At 34.4% G+C, this 21037-nt stretch overlaps 2 protein-coding genes across 10 annotated transcripts in view; one reads left to right on the plus strand and one right to left on the minus strand.

Moving 5' to 3' along the window:
• Positions 1-6324, plus strand: part of POF1B (POF1B actin binding protein) — an 84053-nt gene extending 77729 nt beyond the window's left edge. For both annotated transcript variants that reach the window (XM_043458941.1, XM_043458942.1), the window contains 2 exons: positions 4391-4505; positions 5870-6324. In XM_043458941.1, the coding sequence (XP_043314876.1) occupies positions 4391-4505; positions 5870-5875 (121 nt within the window). In that variant the 3' untranslated portion in view covers positions 5876-6324. The remainder of the gene's footprint in view (positions 1-4390; positions 4506-5869) is intronic.
• A 5452-nt stretch (positions 6325-11776) lies between these two features.
• ZNF711 (zinc finger protein 711) overlaps positions 11777-21037 on the minus strand; it is a 28578-nt gene continuing 19317 nt past the window's right edge. For 7 of the 8 annotated variants that reach the window (XM_043458934.1, XM_043458939.1, XM_043458932.1 and 4 more), the window contains 3 exons: positions 16501-16548; positions 15043-15186; positions 11777-14448 (listed from right to left, as the gene is read on the minus strand). In XM_043458934.1, the coding sequence (XP_043314869.1) occupies positions 13271-14448; positions 15043-15186; positions 16501-16548 (1370 nt within the window). In that variant the 3' untranslated portion in view covers positions 11777-13270. Of the gene's footprint in view, positions 14449-15042; positions 15187-16500; positions 16550-20368; positions 20503-21037 lie in introns of all 8 variants that reach the window. The other variant, XM_043458940.1, reaches the window with a different exon arrangement.

Consider the following 21037-nt stretch of genomic DNA (forward strand, 5'->3'; position numbering starts at 1 on the left):
TCTGTGGTATGAGATAGGTAAGATTGAAGCACTCCCACTGGGAGAGAAGCCACTGAGTATTCCTCCTCTGGAGGTGTTTACCTGTCAATGTGCTCTGTTGTGTCCCCCTTTGCCTGTTAATGAACTTACAAAGTACAATGTTGTTGGTGCTGTTCTTGGTCCCACCTTAACTGTGGGTATGCCAGCAATTGGCCCTGGTGACTCCCAAGCATTGTTTTCATCAGGCCATTGGCTCAGATCCACTGAAGTCAGGTCCTAGGACTGCATCAGCTATGCACCTGGACCTGCTTATATTCTGGTCTGCCCCAACCTTCACATGTACATGCCCACAAAGCCCACAGCTGCTAAAGTTAGACCACTCCCAGCTACAAGAACACTTGTGTCCTTTCAGATGTTTCACATGTACTGAATTTAGGAAGCCATCAGTGGAGGTGTAAGTGAAGTTTTCACAGCTGAGAAGAGAGATTTCACCACTTCTTCCTTAGTCACACATCCCCTAGTTTCAGCCCATTTGGACAGATTTCCTAGTAGGGAGAGCTATCCTTGTCCTCCTAGGACAGCATGGGCAGGTCCTGACTCCCACTGATGGATTTTCTAGACGAGCAAGTTTACCTACATGCTCCCAGGACAATGGGACAGCTCCTGGAACTCACTGGTGGATTTCCTAGTAGCTAGAGCTATCCGTGCTCTCCTGGGACAGCAGGGCAGTTCCAGCATCTGCCTGCAGGTCTGGAAGAGGTGGCCAGTGTCTGCCTCTGGAGCCCAAGATGGCGATGGTGACCCATGCCAGTCCCCAGGCCTCCAGTAGGCAGTGTCCTGTGCCTAGGAGCACTCACAGGGAAAGAAGCTCTTATGGTGGTCCCACCCCTCTCCTCATGTGGCTCCCAATAATGGTGCCTTCTTTCTCTGGTGGGCTCAGGCTTCTTCCTGGTACACCTAGACCTAGTTAGGTATAGTTTCCACACCTAACCCTGGTCCTCTCCCTGGGATTGAGCTCTGGAATCTGAACTTCAGCACCCAAGCCCCACTCTCACTGACAGAAGAATGTCTCAGGTTGGGGGAACACAGATTGGCAGTGCCGACCCTCTGTGCAGGTTACTGTCTGTTTTGCCTTCCACAAGCCTGTTGCTGCTCTCTCCCTCTTAGACTCCAAAAGTCTCCCTCTGTCCAGTATGATCTCTCCACTGGTGAGGAGACTTCTCAAGGTGTGGGAAACTTTCTTCCTTCACAGCTCCTTCCCAAGGGTGCAGGCCTCTTCTTTTTCTTTTTCCTTTAGTCTTACCCAATTATGCAGAGGGGTTTTTTAAAGTCTTTTTTGGGGATGTCTGAGGTCTTCTGTGACTGCTCTTTTGTCATCATACTCCTTTTTATGTTTTCAAGTCAAAAGATTTATCTTTAAATTTTTAAAAATTGTGATATAATTAACATATAACATTATTTTAGTTTTGGATATACAACACAGTGGTTCACTATGTGCATATTTCTAAGTGATCACCACAATAAGTCTAGTTAATCCTCATTACCATCCATAGTTACAATTTTTTTGTGATAAGAACTTTTAAAGATTTAATCTTTTAGCAACTTTCAAATATACAATACAGTATTATTAACTATAATTACCATACTGCTCATTACATCCCAATGTATTTATTTTGTAACTGGAAGTTTGTACCTTTTGACCACTTTCACCCATTTGGCCCACTCCCAACTCCTCCACCTCTGGCAACCAGCAATATGTTCTCTTTTCCTATGAGTTTGGCTTTTTTTAGATCCCATGTACAAGTGAGATAATATGGTATCTGTCTGTCTCTGTCTGGTTTATTTCATTTTGCATAATGTCCTCAAGGTAAATCCATTCTGTTGTAAATGGTAGGATTTCCTTTATTTTTTGGCTGAATAATATTCCAGTGTGTGTGTATGTGTGTGTACTGAATATATAATACATAATATTTTATTTATCCATTCCAACATTGATGGACACTTACACTGATTTTATGTCTTGACTGTTGGTAAATAATGTCACAATCAACATTAGAGTGAAGATACCTCTTAGTGTTTTCATTTCCTTCTGTTAAATACCCAGAAGTTAAATTGCTAGATCATATGATAGTTCTATTATTAATTTTTTGAGGCACCTCTATACTGTTTTCTATAGTAGCTGCACCAGTTTGCATTCCTACCAACAGTGCAAAAGTTTCCTTTTTTTCCACACCCTTGCCAACACCTGCTATTTCTTATCTTTTTGATAATAGCCATTCTAAGACAGGTATGAGGTGATATCTTTCTTGATATCTTTAAATTGTGTGCTTTCTTTCTTTGCTAACCGATCTAGTTAGAACTATATCAATTTTAGTGATATTCTTGAAGTTATTTTCATTATTGTATTTTATCTGTTTTATTGGTTTATTAGATATATTTCTTTTTTTATGATTGATGTAAGTTTTAAAGTATTCCTTTTTATATTATCACAGTCTGTCCTCAAATAATGTATCTCATCACATGTAGCATAGAAATTTTATGGTAGTATACTTCTATTTTCCCTTCGTGATCTTTTTGCTATTTCTGTTATCTATATTTACTGTTACATATATTATAAACCCTCAAATACAGTATTTTATTGCTCTCAATAGTAAAATTATTTTTAAAATATTAAAACAAGAAAAACAATGTTTTATATTTACTCACATATTTATCATTTCTAGTGCTATTCATTCTTTTGCTTAGATCCAAAATTACTATCTGATAATCATTTTTCTTCTGTCTTAGATACTTCCTTTAATATTTCTTGCCATACTGCTCTGCTGGTGAAGACTTTTCTTGGCTTTTTATGTCTGAAAACAGTTGTGATTTTGCCTTTATTATCCAGTTATTTTTTCTGTGTGTAGAATAGTAACTGGAGAGATTTTTTCTTCCAGTACTTTAAAGCTGTCATTCCACTGTCTTCTGACTTTCATTATGTCTAATATGAAGTTTGATGTTAATTTTATGATTATTTCTCTGAGTAATGCACTTTTTTCTGTTTATGAGATTCTTTATCACTGGTTTTCAGCAATTTGATAATGATGTGCCTCTGTGTTTTTCTTCATCGTTATTTTTCTTGTTGTTCATTGAGCTTCTTGGATCTCTGTGTTTAGTTTCTATCAAATTTGGAAAGAATTAGGTTGTCATTTCTTCAATTATTTTTTTGTCTCCTGCTAATCCTATAATCCAGGATATATAATCCTATATCCTGTAATCCTTCGATTAGCATATATGAGGGCACCTGATATTTTACATGGCTAACTCATACTCTGTATATCTTTTTCAGTCTTTTTTTCTCTTGTGTTTGAGTTTGTATAATTTATCCTGATGTCTTCAAATTTAGTAGTATTTTCCTCTGCAGTGCCTAATCTGTTGTTAATCCCACACAACATTAATTTCATCTTTATAAATCTGATGTATATCATGTCTATCTTGTATATCACAGATTCTCACTGTGTTCATGCTTTCCTCCAACTTACTGATTATATACATTATATATTTATTTATACTTCTAGTAGATGAAACCTTGTTTATTTGTCATTTCTTGGTTTGTTTCTACTAATTCACTTTTTTCTTTACCATGACTCATATATTCCTGCTTCATTCCATGCCTACTAATTTCTTATTGAATGCCATATGTTATGATTTTACATACTTGAGTTCTGGATATTTTTTATCACACTAAGAATTTAGGAGGTTAGGTTATTTGGAAACAGTGTAATAATTTCAAGTTTTGTTTTTAAACTCTCAGAACAACTTGCAGTCTAGGACCAAGTCATCCCACTACTAAGGCAGTAGTAGTGTTTTGTTATATTTGCCTGATGCCTTCTAGTATTAGGAAGTCTTTTCACTCTGGTTAGTGGAACACAGACTGGAGTTCCCTTCACCAAGCGAATTCCAGGAATTTTAAGACTATTCCTTTTCAGTGGTTCTTACCCCAGCCTCAGTAGCTGTTTCACATGCCTATACTGATCAGTACTCACCCAAAGACTTGTAGGGGAATTCTCTACAGATCCCTTCACCTCTCTCCAACTGTATAGCTCTCTCCTGTCTGGTATTCTGTTCTACAAATTCTGACTCCAGGCAGTGTGCTAGGCACTTGTAGGGCTCATGTCATCTGCTTCCCTTCTTTGGGATCACTGTCTTGTGCTGCCAGTGGTCCATCATTGCCATGAGCAGAAATACTTCCCTCTTATTCTCTTGAAAATAATAGTTTTAAATCTGTGTACACTAAGAGATTTTCTTTTTAGAAAAAGTTAAAAGGCATTCAGAGACAAATTAAATAAGGAAAGTCAAAGTAGGAGTGACTAAAAAGTAATGAAATTATTTTCTTGTCCAGCCTGTAAACTAACTTTTTTTTCCTATATAGGTACAGGACACAGTATCCAATCCTAGGCCTCTTGTATGATGACTATGAATATATACCACCAGGTAGTGATACACAAACTATTGTTATTGAGAAAACAGAAGACAAATGGACTTGTGTAAGTTCATGGGATATTTCTAGAGTATATAATTAGGGAGAAAAAATCCTAAGGCCATTGCGTTTTGTTAGCAGAGTTTCTCAGCCTCAGCACTATTAATATTTGGGGCTGGATAATTTGATGTGAGGGACTGCTCTGCACATTGTAGGACATTGTAAAACTATATAGAATCTGATTTTTAACACTATGATAATGACAGCCTTTTTCTTATGTTAAAGTCTTCCTGAGTACTGAAAGCAGGTAAGACTAATCTATGGTTTTTAAAGTCAGGAAGTGGTTGGTTATGTTTGAGGGCTGGCACCCGATTGGAAGGAAACATAAGGAAGACTACTGGGGTACTAATAATATGCTCTTTCTTGATCTGAGTAATGGTTGCATATATGTGTTGAGTTTAGGAAAATTCATTTAGTTGTACACCTATGTGTATACTACTTCTAAGTTTATTATATTTCAATAAAAGTCTTAAAATGCCTAAGTATATCATGATAAGCAACAGATAAATATATGTCAATCAACTATTCTGTAGAACCCTTTGAGGAAATTTTAAATGTAGATTTATAGTTAATAAAATACTGCAGGTGTATAATTAATAAATTACTGCAGATATAATTAATAAAATTAAATATCTGTTAACTCACTTTAAACAATTATCTTTTGGTTGAACAAGCTCAAATATTTGAATAAATTAAAAAAAATTCAGAAAGCTGTTAGCTCTGAAGCCCTTCTCTAACTGTGGTCAAATCATTAATCTTGTATATATGGTTATCTATCATCAGTGGAAGCAACCAACATTCAATAGCCCTAAAATAAAAATAATTTGAACTTTGAAATATATTTTAATATATTGCATTTCTTAGGTCACTAATTAGTTGAGAATTACTTATTACTATTATTCCCCAGAGGTGGCATAAATGTGAGGACCTGACAAATAAAGGGTCTATAGAATAATAGTCGTTACTTTTACCTTCATTAATAGCATACAGCAATGAACAGCAAACTTGATATCTGAAGGTACTAGATACTATTAGCAAGTTCAAAATGTATTTAAGTTCACAGATGATAAATGTGTATTTATCAGCAGAGACTTTTGGATATATTTAATCTCTAAATATGACACCAAGGAGTAAATCTACTTAAATCTTCCTCCCCTGTGCTTCAAGTCATTTGAAAATTATACCTTGACTAAAGTCAGATAAACCATTGTGTCATTGACTATACATATAAAAAAGTGCCAAAACAGCACCATGCATTTCCTTTGGTATTATTCGTATCAATGTACGTAGTGTTTATAACTTTGGCCATATAATTATAATGTCTTAAATTAATTATAAGCCAGTTCTAAACTATTTTTTTTTCTTTTCTAGCCATGAATGAATCCCCAGCTCAAAGGAATTTTTTGTGTCTTCATTAGTACTTTATTTTTTCATAACTAAAGCCAATCAATATTTTAAACCATGCTACAACCCTGCAAGTCTAATGGAATTAATTATACAGATGACAGTTTCTCCAGCCATTTATAAGGCCTGAATCCTATCACATTCTTTTATTCAATATAGCAACATACTAATTTTTAAAACTCAATTACAAACTGTAGGACTTAATCCACTCTTTTTCAATAGGGTGCTTCCTAGACAGAGTTAATTTTGTTGGGGTAGACATTTTACAAGTTATCTCACTAGAAGTTTTCCTATGATATAGAGACTTCCCTGGTGGTTCAGACGGTAAAGCGTCTGTCTACAATGCAGGAGACCTGGGTTCAATCCCTGGGTTGGGAAGATCTCCTGGAGAAGGAAATGGCAACCCACTCCAGTATTCTTGCCTGGAAAATCCCATGGACGGAGGAGCTTGGTAGGCTACAGTCCATGGGGTCGCAAAGAGTCAGACACGACTGAGCGACTTCACTTTCACTTTAGCTGCAGGAGTAAATACTATTTTTTAATGACAACAACAAAAAGCGATATTATTGAATTAAAAAAAAAGTTTAGTGCATGGTATATACAGAATATATTTGCTTTTCTCATATTAAATCTTGTGATTAAAATAGATGATTTATTACATGTACAAAGGAGTTACATTTATACTTCTTTGAGATAAAACTAAATCAAAGGTGATGGTTAATTTCATTTATTAGGGAAATGGGATAATATTTTTTAAAATACTTAAATCTACCAGATTGTACATTATGGTATTATGGTTCTAAGTACTTGTCAGTGGCTTAGCAAATCTGTTCTTTTGAAGCATATCATGCCCAAATGAGTACACCCACTTTCTTAAAAACAAATAACACTTTATTGCAGTAGAGAGTGGAAGGAAGGTGGGCTTTTTTTTAAACTAGTGGTAGACAAAACAACATTGAAATACTGTGTAAAAGTGAAACACTTGATATCTGTATTCTACTTGGGAGAAAGAGATCTTATCATAAAATATTTAATGTATTTTGAAGTTGGTTGATTAACTGGGTTCTAATGACCTTATAAAGTGAACTAAAGTATTTTCTAAATATATTAGTAGATATGAATGAACTTTTAAAATTTCAACCCCTTTGTTTAAAGTTAAGAATTAGCAAAAATTAAAATGTTTAGCATTGAAACAAGTATACTATCAAGGGTGAAACAGACCACCAGCCCAGGTTGGATGCATGAGATGGGTGCTCAGGGCTGGTGCACTGGGAAGACCCAGAGGGATGGGATGGGGAGGGAGGCGGGAGGGGGGATCCGGATGGGGAACACATGTAAATCCATGGCTGATTCATGTCAATGTATGGCAAAAACCACTACAATATTGTAAAGTAATTAGCCTCCAACTAATAAAAATAAATGAAGAAAAATTAAAATGTTTGTATTTGACAAAGTATAGATTAAGGTAACAAATAAATTTGGATTTATATGTGAATGAGGTTTTGCACTGAAATGTCTTTGCAAATATCTATATATAATTCTGTCATTCTTTATATTCTAATAATTATCCATTATACTAAGAAACTGTTAAGATAGGAACATATGAGGCACTATACTGAATCAAACCACAAATGAAAAGAAAAATGTTTTTAATATTTATACAAATATTCAAGTTAGTCTTGATATGAAGCAAAAAGTCTTATTTTCTTAATACTCTGACTAAAATGTTAAGCTCTGTAATGTGGGTTGGTACAATTCTAATCTTATTAGTGTTCTGTAACAGAATGAGCTATATAGTCCTTACCTTTTTTCCCTTAGTATAGGAACAACAGGGAAATTTCTCCTCTGCTAACTACTCATATATGTAACTGTAACAAAATTGTTATCTCCCCATTATACATTATGTAAGTGGAGGTTTTTAGTAGCCTGATAGAAAAGTGCTACCATAGCTGTTTTAAAATTAGAATGTGATTTTCCTAAAATATTCATATTAAAATAACAGTGCCCAAAATTTGGGCTCACTTGATCCATGCATAGCAAGAGAATGGGGGTTATAACAAGGTAATTATTATACTTAACAAAGTTATATGTATATATTTCTTTTCAAATTTTTTATTAAGTTCAATAGAAACATGTGATTGTTTTCCTCTCCTAAGTTTCACACAGCTTATCTCTGAAAACTGCAGATATTGTCAGGTGAGGAATGCCTGTTTATCTAATTTCTGTTCCAGCATATTTTACTTTAGATGTTGAATAAAATGGAGACTGTGCAATGACATGCAAAGTTAATTTAAGTGTATAAATAAAATATGTATCTATGTGGTTTTTGTGGAAGTCCTAGTAGGAAAAATGCAGTATGGATGTTTAGCTTAGCTGTACATTTTGGTCAGAAAGTTACTATTCACATGAATACTTATGTTAGAGCTAACAAGCACCATAATAGAAAACTCTGATGTGGATTACTAGAGACAACACTTTAACATAGCTGGACCTCTCATTGATGCAGGTTTCTGCTTAAAATGAGAATTTCCTCACTTACAAACCTAGTCCTCTAAATTCCATAATTCAGTAAGTTCATAACTAGATGCCATAAAACATTCTTCCCATTTTTGTAATGTTTTAACTGTAATACTTTGTCTTTACAGAAACAGTACAAAAGGAACAAAATAAAGCTCAAAAAATTGCATGCTACCACTCAATTTAGATCACTTTAACAAAAAGCCATTCTCACTTCTCATTATTATAATCCACAAAGATAACATCGTGTAGGCATAATACCCATGAAAGTAAATAATAAGCTGTGAAAAGACTTACCTGCAAGGTCTCTCTCCCCCACCAGACACCATTACTAAATTTATTGGATTTCCATGGTACTTGTCCAGTAAAAAATGCAAAAGTACTTTTTTATCCATCTTAGGATAAATAAAATATATTTAAAAAATAACAGAATAAACCACATTTGTCTTATAAAACCATTAATCTTTAGTGACAAAACAAGACATACCACCTTTGAGCCTACAGAGGAACACTGGAATAGTAATATGACATAATTACATGATAGCCAGGCAGTCTTGGTAGTCTTGGATCAGTCTCTTGTATATGAAATATTAAGTCCAGAGTCTTTATGTTTGGCTTCCTTCCCATTTTTTTACTATTAAAGTTTATGTTCCAGACATTTTTTATGTCAAGGGATAGACTTTATGACACATTAATAGCTGGTTTGCTAACACAATCAGTATTGAATACTCCTTCCCCAAGTGTGCCAAAATATAATAAATCAGACCAATTTCTTAAAATGGGAGAATATATAAGCTTTTTGAAGTAGTTTCCTAAAGGGGTCTGATGTGCCAGTTATGTTATGATGGGGAGGCTGGGATCTAGACGGGTAGCTGGGAGTTACATTATGGGTTAAATAGTTCCAATACTGCCAATTGGTCCAAATTTTAAAATGGAGATTTCCCTTTGGAATAGTTACTTGGGTAATGCTCAAAGAGAGAGTCCTAGCAACTGGAACAAGTCAGGTGAGAACATTTTTGAGACACCTAGTGCTAGAGCCTTGACCCTACAAAATCTAGAAGTTCTTTTATAGGGCCTCTAGATTGCCAATAACAATAGGCAGTTCCTATCTAAGAGGTTCTAAGGTTCTAAGACAACTTTGTTAACCAGTATCATATTTACAGGCCAATTCTTTTAGTAAGACAGGGTGGAATTATCTTGTGATATTATAGGGTTCTAATCTAGCTCTGCGTTTTCTCTAAATGAAATCTTATGAGTCCTTAGTTTTGATAGAATTCCAGTTCTAGCCAATTCTCATAATAAAGGGAACTAGAAAGAACTGACCAAGAGGATTGTTTAGTTCCCCTGCCTTCATGTGAGATGTCTTTTTTTTCTGGAAGTAAGCATATTTGGAACTGTGTGATATCTTCCTTTAAAACTATGCCTGGTATGACAAAACCCACTGCAATGCTGTGAAGTAATTAGCCTCCAACTAATAAAAATAATTGAAAAACAAACAAACAAACAAACAAAAAAGTATGCCTGGGATTTACCTCAAAATAAGCCAGTGAGACAATAGGGAATAAAAGTAAACCAATGAGGTGTAGGTGGGTTAAAGCAGGAGTAAGGAAAAGTAGAAATGAATCAAAATTGACCATGTAAGTAATGATTGCTGCAGTTGGGTAATGGCTATATAGGGGTTCATTATATTGTATATGGTTGAAAGTTTTTTTGCAATAAAAGTTGTCATAGGTTTCTTTAAGGGAAGGTCAAGGTTCAAACTGGTGGTTTTCCTGTATGAGACATGAATTGAATTTGAGAGCTCTACCTGAATAATTCTTAATATTTTCCTATCATGGTATAGGCCACTTGGAAGTAACAATCAGACAAATCCATTTCCACATAATGACCCTGAACTGTTCTAGAAAAGTGCCTATTCTTTTAGTAATTCCAAAATGATTCCTCCTTCTTGTGAAGGTACTTTGACTTCATTTTTTTGTCATATAAAATAGGCCTGTCCGGGTAAAATCTGCATTTTTAAAGGCAATCTCTTGTTTGTAACATGGGCTGAATTCTTACCTGTTCTATCTTGGCTGAGGTTTTCTAGATCCAATTAATAAGTGAATCCATTTGCTTTTCTTCAGCCCCACTGTAGCCATGAATGAATGGAATAACCTCTTCACATGGCTCCCTGCTTCCCTTGGCTTCTCTACAATACATTCTTCGCACAGCTTCCAAAATGATCTTCAAAATGTAAATCACATCACTCCTTTCCTTAAAACCCTCTGACTTATTTCAAATTCTCACAGGTCTCATCCATTATCAGTTCCTTTCACCATGATGCAGCCAAAGCTTGTACCATCTCAGGTTGTCTGTATTTGCATGTTTCTCTGCCTTGAATGCACTTGCACAAGATCTTCACATGACTGGTTTCTTCTTGGCACTCAAGTCTCAGCTCAAATGCCAAGTCCTCAGTATGGATTTCCTCATTATACTCACTTGAAATTGTTTAAGCAAAGCTGCCAAAGTGTACCAGAATTACATGGAGGGCTTTGTCTAACACCTCACTATTTCTATTGGTGGTTAACACATTGGCAGCTTGATAGAAATGCAGAATAGTAGACCCCAGCTCACACCTATTGAGTTAGAATATGTATTTTAACACTATCCCTAGACAAACTATAGACATTAAAGCTTAAAACACTGGTCTAACATGTAATGGCTTTTTCTCTTAGTGATCATTAAAGAATAATTAACCCAACTGACAGAGTCTTAAGCAACAGTGCTATATATCTAGGTACATGAATTCTACTGAACACTGACTACTATGCTCATTTGCAGAATCTTTCTCAAAGCCTTGACTTAATGAATGTATATTCGTCTATGGGAACATAATTAGATTCATTTTTTAGGATCATGTTACTTAAGCAGGCTAAGAATTTTTAGTTTTCCCTATAATACTAAGTCTCAAGTCTTAAGATGAGCAACTTTAAAGCATTCCATCATGGTTTTAACAAAAAATTTTGAGGAATAATCATGCTATAGCCATCATAACTGTTTAAATTCCTAGCTCATGTTGTTAATGCACAAAATTCTATAAAACATTAAACTGCAGACAAAAAATGCCTAAGAGTAATTTTAAGTAAAAAGTCTTTTTACTTAAGTAAAAAGTCTTGAAAGCAAGAATAGACATTATAACACAACTTTAAATAAACTCATAAAGCCTTTATGCACAAAATTCTATAAAACATTAAACTGCAGACAAAAAATGCCTAAGAGCAATTTTAAGTAAAAAGTAAAAAGTCTTTTTACTCAAGTAAAAAGTCTTGAAAGCAAGAATGGACATTATAACACAACTTTAAATAAACTCATAAAGCCTTTAAGTGCAATAAATGCTTTTTATTGTATGCTCATTTCAATGAGTAACATTTAGAAATAATAATCCCACATTAACAGTGACAATCTTATCTTACAGCGTGTACATCATTTACAACCACATGACACACAACTTTAGATTTTCCAAATTTAATATTCTGAATTAAGAAAGATAAAAAATTTATTCTCAAGGAACTGATTCTTACCTGGTGCAAAAACAGAAAGGTGAACATTATTTAAAACACAAAGCCACAATATAGCATGGAGTAAAATTACATTTTAATTATACTGAACAGCTGAGTGTAAACATGAAGCAACTAAAACTTAAAAGTACACATCATATGCATTACATTTATGAACAGGATTTTCATTAAATTTCCCTAAACCAGCTTTTTATATTAAGCGCCATGTTGATTTGCAGCATGCTAACATAAAGTGTTGTTAAAAGGATGCATATTTTATACAATGTAAACTGAATATCCACCTTCAAGCTCTATTGGCAGCATAGTGTTTTGTTAAATACTGCATAAATACTGCCTCACATTGAAAATGTATGTTAATAATATGGTATATAGATTTTAAAAATCAAAATTTTCAATAATGGCATAAAATTGCACCTTTAAACATTAGAGCAAGTAAGACTGGAACAATCATACTTGCTATGACTGTCCTAAAAAAACTAAATATTTAAGAAAACTGTGTTCTCTCAATTTAATCTTAATATCATTAAGAAATATAGTGCTAGCTTTGTTTGCAACATTACTGTTGCGTCCATTTTAGAAAGCCACATTTGACTCAAATATACTTTTGTCATATATGCCATACTGAACATCAATCAACTTGAACATCAGAAAAAAGGGGAATTTTAATCTTTAGACTTCAGTACAGAATGCTGTATTTTAAACATCCTATCCTGTAATAAAACCTTAGTAGCTTTGAAATCCTTCTAAATAGTATTGAATTAATCTAACCTGTTTTTCAGTGAAATTTCTTTTAATGAATACACAAAACTTTTGCCATTTCTGGAATTCAATTTCCAGGTACCATATAAAGATGCAGTGACTAAGTGACTGATGGATGACTGCATTTTATTTTTCCATCCCATTTCTAAAACTGCATAAAAGTGAGACTTGTTTGCCAAAGCAAAGCATCACTCCTTAATTAGATATGATCTTTTCAGAAAGATTTGTCTCTAGTATGATCAGCCAAATAAAGTGGTTGTCTTTGCTCTTCCCCTCTGTAGTTGAATTATGTTTATACCATTAAATAGACAATAAGGTTTTCTGCAACCATTCTATGGTGCTCCTTAAATTCTTTAAGTAATTTCAAAGGGCTATGAGATCCCCTCTCAATTCAAATACATTAAGATCTTTAATAAAAAGAATGTAAATTTATAATTTAATATCAAGCTATGTAACCAGGTGAAACAGTTTGTGAAATTATCTTCCCATGTAGCATGTCATATTTTCTAAATAGCTTTTCTTTATATTGATCTTATTATATAAGAGCCTCCTTGTGGTGCCTCATAATATGCTGATTTTTTTCTGATGGTCGTCGGAATCCCTTCTTGCAGAATTCACACCTGTGTGGATAGTCTTTTGTATGTATTGATATCACATGTCGTTTAAAGCCAGATGCATCTGTAGTGCTGTATTCACAATACTCACATTGGTAAATCTTCCTTCCAGTGTGAGTCTTCATATGCTTTTTGAGCTCATTTTGTTGTCTGAACCCTCTTTTGCATCTTTTACACTTCAATGACTGATCCTTAGTATGAACTGAAAGGATATGACCACTAAGAATAAATGGATCTGATGTTTTAAAGTCACAGTGCCTACACTGATGAATCTTCCTACCCTTATGGATATCACTATGCTTTTTGAGCTCAGAAGGGCGATGGAAACCTTTATCACAGACCTCACATTTGTGAGGAAAATCCTTAGTGTGGACAGATATGATGTGCCGCTTAAGGTCACTTGAGTTGGTGCTCTTATGGTCACAATGAGGACACTGGTGTGTCTTATGTCCTTGAAACAAATCCAGATGGCGTTGAAGTTCTCTCTCATCACCAAATGCTTGGGGACAATGCTCACATTTATATGGTAAATTGTTACCATGTTTAGACTTAATATGAGTTTTCAAATTTGATTGATCTGCACACCTGAAAACACAATACTGACACTGATATGGCTTCTCACCAGTATGGGTTCTCATATGTTTCTTGAGTTCAGAAGGATGTCGAAAGCCCTTCCCACACTCAACACAAACATGAGGAAAATTCTTGCTGTGAACAGCCAGTAAATGTCGGTTTAACAGTCCTTGTTCTGCAGTTTCATAGTCACAGTATTTGCACTTGTGCATCTTCGGCTCCTTGTCTCTTAATATAAGTTTATTTGAACTCAATGGACTAGCTTCTCTGTATCTTCGTGTGTATTCTGTAAATTCATGGGTTTTGTCAACTTTGTTTATAAGCTTATGGCTTTCTAAATGGTTATGGAAACTCACTTTCTTGTTAGTTGTAAAGTCACAATCTGTACACTGATACTTTTTTCTCATCAAATGATCAGGATGATTCTTCATGTGTCTTTTCAAGAATCCTCTGGATTTAAACTTTTTTGTGCAAATATGGCAAGGATACACTGTCAGGGGTTGTCCATCAGGGCCTATTATAACAGCTAGATTAAAACAAACAAACAAACAAACAAAAAAAACAAAAACGGAAGTTGGAACATTTGGCCAGACTGTTTTAAAAGGGTTTTACAACAAAGATAGCAAAATTAGCTGACATTCACAATGTGAGAACTATACTAGTAGAATAAAACCCTGTAAGACAAGATGTAGATTAAACGCAACTTATAATAAAGTAAAGCTCCAGGAGTTAGTGATGGACAGAGAAGCCTGGTGTGCTGAAGTCCATGGTGTCGCAAAGTCAGACATGACTAAGAGAATGAACTGAGCACGCTAAAACATAATGAGCAGCACTCTACTATAGACCATTTATCTGCCAAAATGCTGTATCACATGCATTTTGTAACAACCTGAAAATTCTCTTTTAAAAAACATCACCTGGATAAAAAGCAAACAAGCACAGATTTGCTAAGTAACAGTAAAACATTTTTTAAAAAAAACAACTATTTAGATAAAACACAAGTATATGAGAGTAGGACTAACTACACTACAAACAACTGACTTATATTCTCAGGTTACAAAAAATACTACTGCATTTCAAGTAATTATAATATTCATAAAGCAATGTATTAGTATTTTACCTGTTTGCCACTGCCTTGTTTCTCCCCTTCTCCTCTTCTTGGTTTTTTGTTTAAGTACTTTATTTGTATTAATACTATCACAGATTTGAAGGTATTGTGCTGCTGTACTACTTCTGTTTTCTAATGTTGAGTCTAAAGTATTTCCTGAAAAAAATCAATACACCATTAAACTATATATATTTATACTCTTTTCATTTTGATTAGATGAATTACTAGAGAAAACTTGGCATTCAATTGCCATTGAAGTGCTAAATTTCACAAAGTACACTCATCTCTCAAGTGAATATGCAAAAATATGATACCATGTGAAATTAACTTTAAAATATCCCAGTTTATTCATCCTAAAGGAACAAACTGATCAGGTAAATGAAACGTAAGAAACTGAATTTTATGACCATGAACAAAATCTTTACATCAGCTCAATTTTCTCACTAATGAAGGCTGATGAAATTAAAGAGATTTAGCAAAGAATTAATTTATACATGTCAGACAACCAATACAATCATGGTAACTGTATAATACATGACAAACAACAACTTCTTGTATTTATGCTTCAAAATGGTTTACTTAATGTTTAAAAGTAGTAAGATTGATTTTTTAAGAGTTAAGATAAATGTGACAGGCAATTTACCAAAATTTCAATGGAATCAGTGTATACAAAATACTTAATAAAATATCAGTTCTCACAATCTCTTGTGTTATGCAATTTAGTTTAAAAATGTAGCCCAAGATACTGTTTAGCTTAAATGCTATGATATGTATGTCTCTCATTAATTCACCTGAAATCTATATTTAAATTTAGAGAGTGAAAAACCTCCTAAGGTTAGAAACAAGATAGTCAGATACTTTATTCCCCCTGTGTAAGAAAATAAAAATAACTATCAAGCATGGAATAAAAAACACTATATGAAGTACATTAAAACTAAAAAATACTTAAGCTGACACATGAGTTTTATGTAACATCTATATAAATCTACTGGCTGCACAGAAATTAAGAAAATAGTTCCATCCTAAGGAGAACATTAACAAATGGCTGATATCATGGGCAATTTTTATTTTCAAGTCAGAAAAATTTCTATAATTTTTTTCATAGTAACCTTTTATGGCCCATGCAGTAAGTGGCCTGACATTTGTACCTTGAAAAAGAAATTTTTTATTTTTACTTTCTGGCAACATCGTGTGGCATGTGAGATCTCAGTTCCCCAATCAGGAATCAAATCTGCACCTCCTGCAGTGGGCACATGGAGTCTTAACCAGTGGACCTCAAGGGAAATCCTGAGGTAAATCTAAAATGAACTGCGTTCACAGAATTACATACATTACGTCTCTAAATAAAATTCCTTGACTAGGCAAATAAGAGTCTAATGGGTCTGTACACACAAACTAGTAACTCTTTATCTACCAAGAATATACAAAACCAGCTACTTAACTTACATCTCACATATAATGCTCTCTCACCTGATGACTGACAATCTTCATACCTTCGAGAAACTCTTCTTTCATCTCCTTAAAAAAAAAGACAAATTAAAAACTGATAGACTGAGTATAACAATTATCAATGGATCACATCTACAAAATCTTACATCAATCACCATTCCTTGGATTAAACTTTTTGTTGTTGAGTTCTTCCACTCCCATAGATTAGATAATTTCACACACTGAAAGTAAGGGCTGCTGTGAACATCCTTGGAACTACTAATTTATAGGAAAACCTTACTTTCTATATCAAACCTGAGTAGATATTCTATGAGGCCATCATCACCCTGACACCAAAACCAGACAAAGATACCACAAAAAAAGAAAATCATAGGCCAGTATCACTGATGATGGGCTTCCCTGGTAGCTCAGCTGGTAAAAAATCCACCTGCAATGCAGGAGACCCCAGTTTGATTCCTGGGCTGGGAAGATCCCCTGGAGAAGGGATAGGCTACCCACTCCAGTGTTCTTGGGCTTCCCTGGTGGCTTAGATAGTAAAGAATCTGCCTGCAATGTGGGAGACTTCAGTTCAATCCCTGGGTAGGGAAGATCCCCTGGAAGAGGGCATGGCAACCCACTCCAGTATTCTTGCCTGGAGAATCCCCATGGCAGAGGAGCCTGGCGGGTACAGTCCAAGGGTTTGCAAGGAGTTGGACACAACTGAGTGACTAAGCACGTCACTGATGAACATAGATACAAAAATCCTCAACAAAATTCTAGCAAACAGAATCCAGCAACATTTTAAAAGGATCGTGCATCACGATCAAGTGGGCTTGATCCCAGGGATGCAAGGATTCTTCAATATACCCAAATCAATGTGATATATATTATTAATAAATTGAAAGATAAAATCATATAATCATCTCAATATATGCAGAGAAAGCTTTTCACAAAGCTTTTCACAAAAATCATTACCCATTTATGATAAAAACTCTCTAGAAAGTAGGCAAAGATGGATCAATACCTCAACATAATAAAGGCCATACATGACAAACCCACAGCAAACATTAATCTCAGTGGTGAAAAACTGAAAGCACTTCCTCTAAGACCAGGAACAAGACAAGGGTGCCCACTCTCACCACTACAATTCAACATCGTTTTGGACGACCTAGCCACAGCAATCAGAGAAGAAAAAGAAATAAAAGGAATACAGATTGGAAAAGAAGCAAAACTCTCACTGCTTGCTGATGACATGATATTATACATAGAAAACCCTAAAGATGTCACCAGAAAATTACTAGAGCTAAGCAATGAATGTAATAAAGTTGCAGGATATAAAATTAGTACACAAAAATTGCTTGTATTCCTATGTACTAACAATGAAAAATCAGGAGAAATTAATCAAAGAAGCCCATTCACCACTACAACAAAAAGAATAAAATACCTAGGAATAGACCTGCCTAAAGAGACAAAAGACCTATATGCAGAAAACTATGAATCAAAGATGACATAAACAGATGGAGAGATACAATATGAAAATGATTATATTACCCAAAGTAATCTACAGATTCAATGTAATCCCTATCAAACTACAAATATATTTTTCACAAAACCAGAACAAACAATTTCACAATTTGTGCAGAAGCACAAAAGACCCTGTGGAAGCACAAAAGATCCCAAATAGCCAAAGCAATCTTGAAAAAGAAAAACAGAGCTGGAGGAATCAACCTTCCTGACTTCAGACTATACTACAAACCTACAGTCATGAAGACAGTATGGTACTGGCACAAAAACAGAAATATAGACCAATGGAACAAGATAGAAAGTCCAGAGATAAACCCATGCACCTATAGGCACTTTGTCTTTGACAAAGAAGGCAAGCATATTCAATGGAGAAAGGATAGTTTCTTTAATAAGTGGTGCTGGGAAAACTGGACAGCTACTTGGAAAGAAACTACAATATTTCCTAACACCACAAACAAAAATAAACTCAAAATGGATTAAAGACTTAATAGGTAAAGCCAGAAACTATAAAGCTCTTAGAGGAAAACATAGGAAGTACACTCTTGAATAAAAATCACAGCAAGATCCTCTTTGATCTACCTCTGAGAATAATGGAAATAAAAACAAAAGTAAACAAATGGGACCTAATTAAACTGAAAAGCTCTTGCACTACAAATGAAACAATAAACAAGATGAAAAGACAACCCTCAGAATAAGAGAAAATAATTTTAAATGAAACAACTGACAAAGGATTAATCTCTAAAGTTTACACACTTTAGCAGCACATACAGCTCAATACTAGATCAATCAAAAAATGGGCAACAGATCACTTCTCCAAAGAAGACATATAGATGGCCAACAAATGGATGAAAAGATGTTCAACATCACTATTAGAGAAATTCAAATCAAAATTACAGTAAGTGTATCACCGCATACCAGTCAGAGTGGGAATCATCAAAAAATCCACAAACAAATGCTGGAGAGAATGTGGGGAAAAGGGAACCCTCTTGCACTGTTGGTGGGAATGTAAGTTGATACAGCCACTATGGAGAACAGTATGGAGATTCCTTAAAAAACTAGGAATAAAACTACCATATGACCCAGCAATCCCACAGTTCAGAAAGACACATGTACCCTCAATGTTTACAACAGCACTATGTACAATCGCTAGGACATGGAAGCAACCTAGATGCCCATTGACAAATGAATTGATAAAGAAGATGTGGTACATATATACAATGGAATATCACTCAGCCTTAAAAAGAAATGATCTGAGTCAGTTCTAGTGTGATGGATGAACCTAGAGCCTGTTACACAAAGTGAAGTAAGTCAGAAAGAGAAAAATAAACACAGTATATTCAGGCATATATATGGAATCTAGAAAAATGGTATTGATGAACCTATTAACAGGGAAGGAATGGAAACACGGACATAGAAAATGGACTTGTGGACACAGTGGGAGAAGAGAAGAGTGGGATGAACAGAGAAAGTAGCCTCGACAAATATACACTGCCATGTGTAAAAGAGACAGCTGGTGAGAAGTTGCTGTATAACACAGGGAACCCAGCCTGGTACTCTGTGATGACCTAGAGGAGTGGGGCTGGGGGACAGGAGGGAGAAGAGGGAGGCAATATACGTATAATTATGACTGATTCGCTTTGTTGTATGGCAGAAACCAACACAATATTGTATAGCAATTTTCTTCCAAATAAAAAGTAAATTAAAAGATTGGAAATGGGAGCTGTTCTTACTATGCAAATGAAAACAAGACTCCTTGATTTACAATTAAATTATAGTTTTTAATTTAAAAAAAAGAGTAGATATTTCTGCAGAATACCCTCAAAATTGAAAATGCTCAACAAATGACTGCTGAATGAATGAAACTTTGAAAAATAAAGATAAATTAATGCATTTGAACAACAAAATTTTTCAAAATAAAGAATATACCTGGACCATCCTGAAAATTAAGTAGGAATGAGATCAAATAGAAAGGGAAAAAATAACTAGATTAATTTACCTTTCATTATATACTTCCTAGAAGAGCACACCTAGATTTCTGTTCCTTTTCAAAGCCCAATATCTTATTGTTTATGGTGTTAGTACAAAAGAGGAAGGACCAATTTTCAAAGCACATTCCTATTTAAGAAAAATTAAACTTTCATGCTGCTCACTTATACAGGTAGGATATAAAATAAACCCTACTGAAAAAAAATGCATTAAGCAAAGTTCATTTTAAATAACAGATATGTGGTATAAAAATCATGTAAGTAACTTGAGATGAATCAGTCCACAGCAAAACATTTTATAGTATTAGCCAACTCATGGGGGTGATTAGCATAGCATATTTAATGACCTAAAGGCTGATCAAATGTTATGTACTTGTCAGGTTAAAAAATAACAGTTAAAAATATACCACAGCCCAGACAATAGGGACAATTGTTTTATTAACATCAAAGTGCTCAAGTTGAGTCTCAGGGAAAGTTCCTTCCTCTTCCCCTACAATGACTTCCATGTATACTTCATCTGCTATTTCAGCACAACCTAAATTTTAGAAATAATTGTTTGTTTATAACCCCAAATATTTACTAAATGGGTAAAAATTTCCAAATAATTATCTTTCAAGATTTCAATTTGGTAAATTTAAAAATTATATTAGGCATTTGGGAGGCTAGTGCCACTAGGAGACAATAATTTATCAAAATTCTTACCCTCCTCTTAGAACCTAATCCTATGAAAATGACTTTCAATTTATATAAAACATGTATGCTTAAAATATACTGACTGATTTTATAGTCCATTGGGCATTACATATTTATAAGAAGAATTGTATTCCATAATTCTGGTTGATAATTCTTTGGAACTCAGAAGCATTTCCCATAGAATCAATTATTAGAAAGTGGTCCATGCTATCCTACTTAATGTAGTAACTTAAATGCAGTACTGTACATGCAATTAAAAAATTGTCAAAAATACTAGTAACTGAAGAAGAATTAAAAATTAAAGCAAGAAAACCATATATATACATGGTTATAATATAAAATGCTGGTGCTCAAGGCTATGTGGACACCTGTTAAGA

The sequence above is a fragment of the Cervus canadensis genome, chromosome X, assembly GCF_019320065.1.
Source record: "Cervus canadensis isolate Bull #8, Minnesota chromosome X, ASM1932006v1, whole genome shotgun sequence".
NCBI lineage: Eukaryota > Metazoa > Chordata > Mammalia > Artiodactyla > Cervidae > Cervus > Cervus canadensis.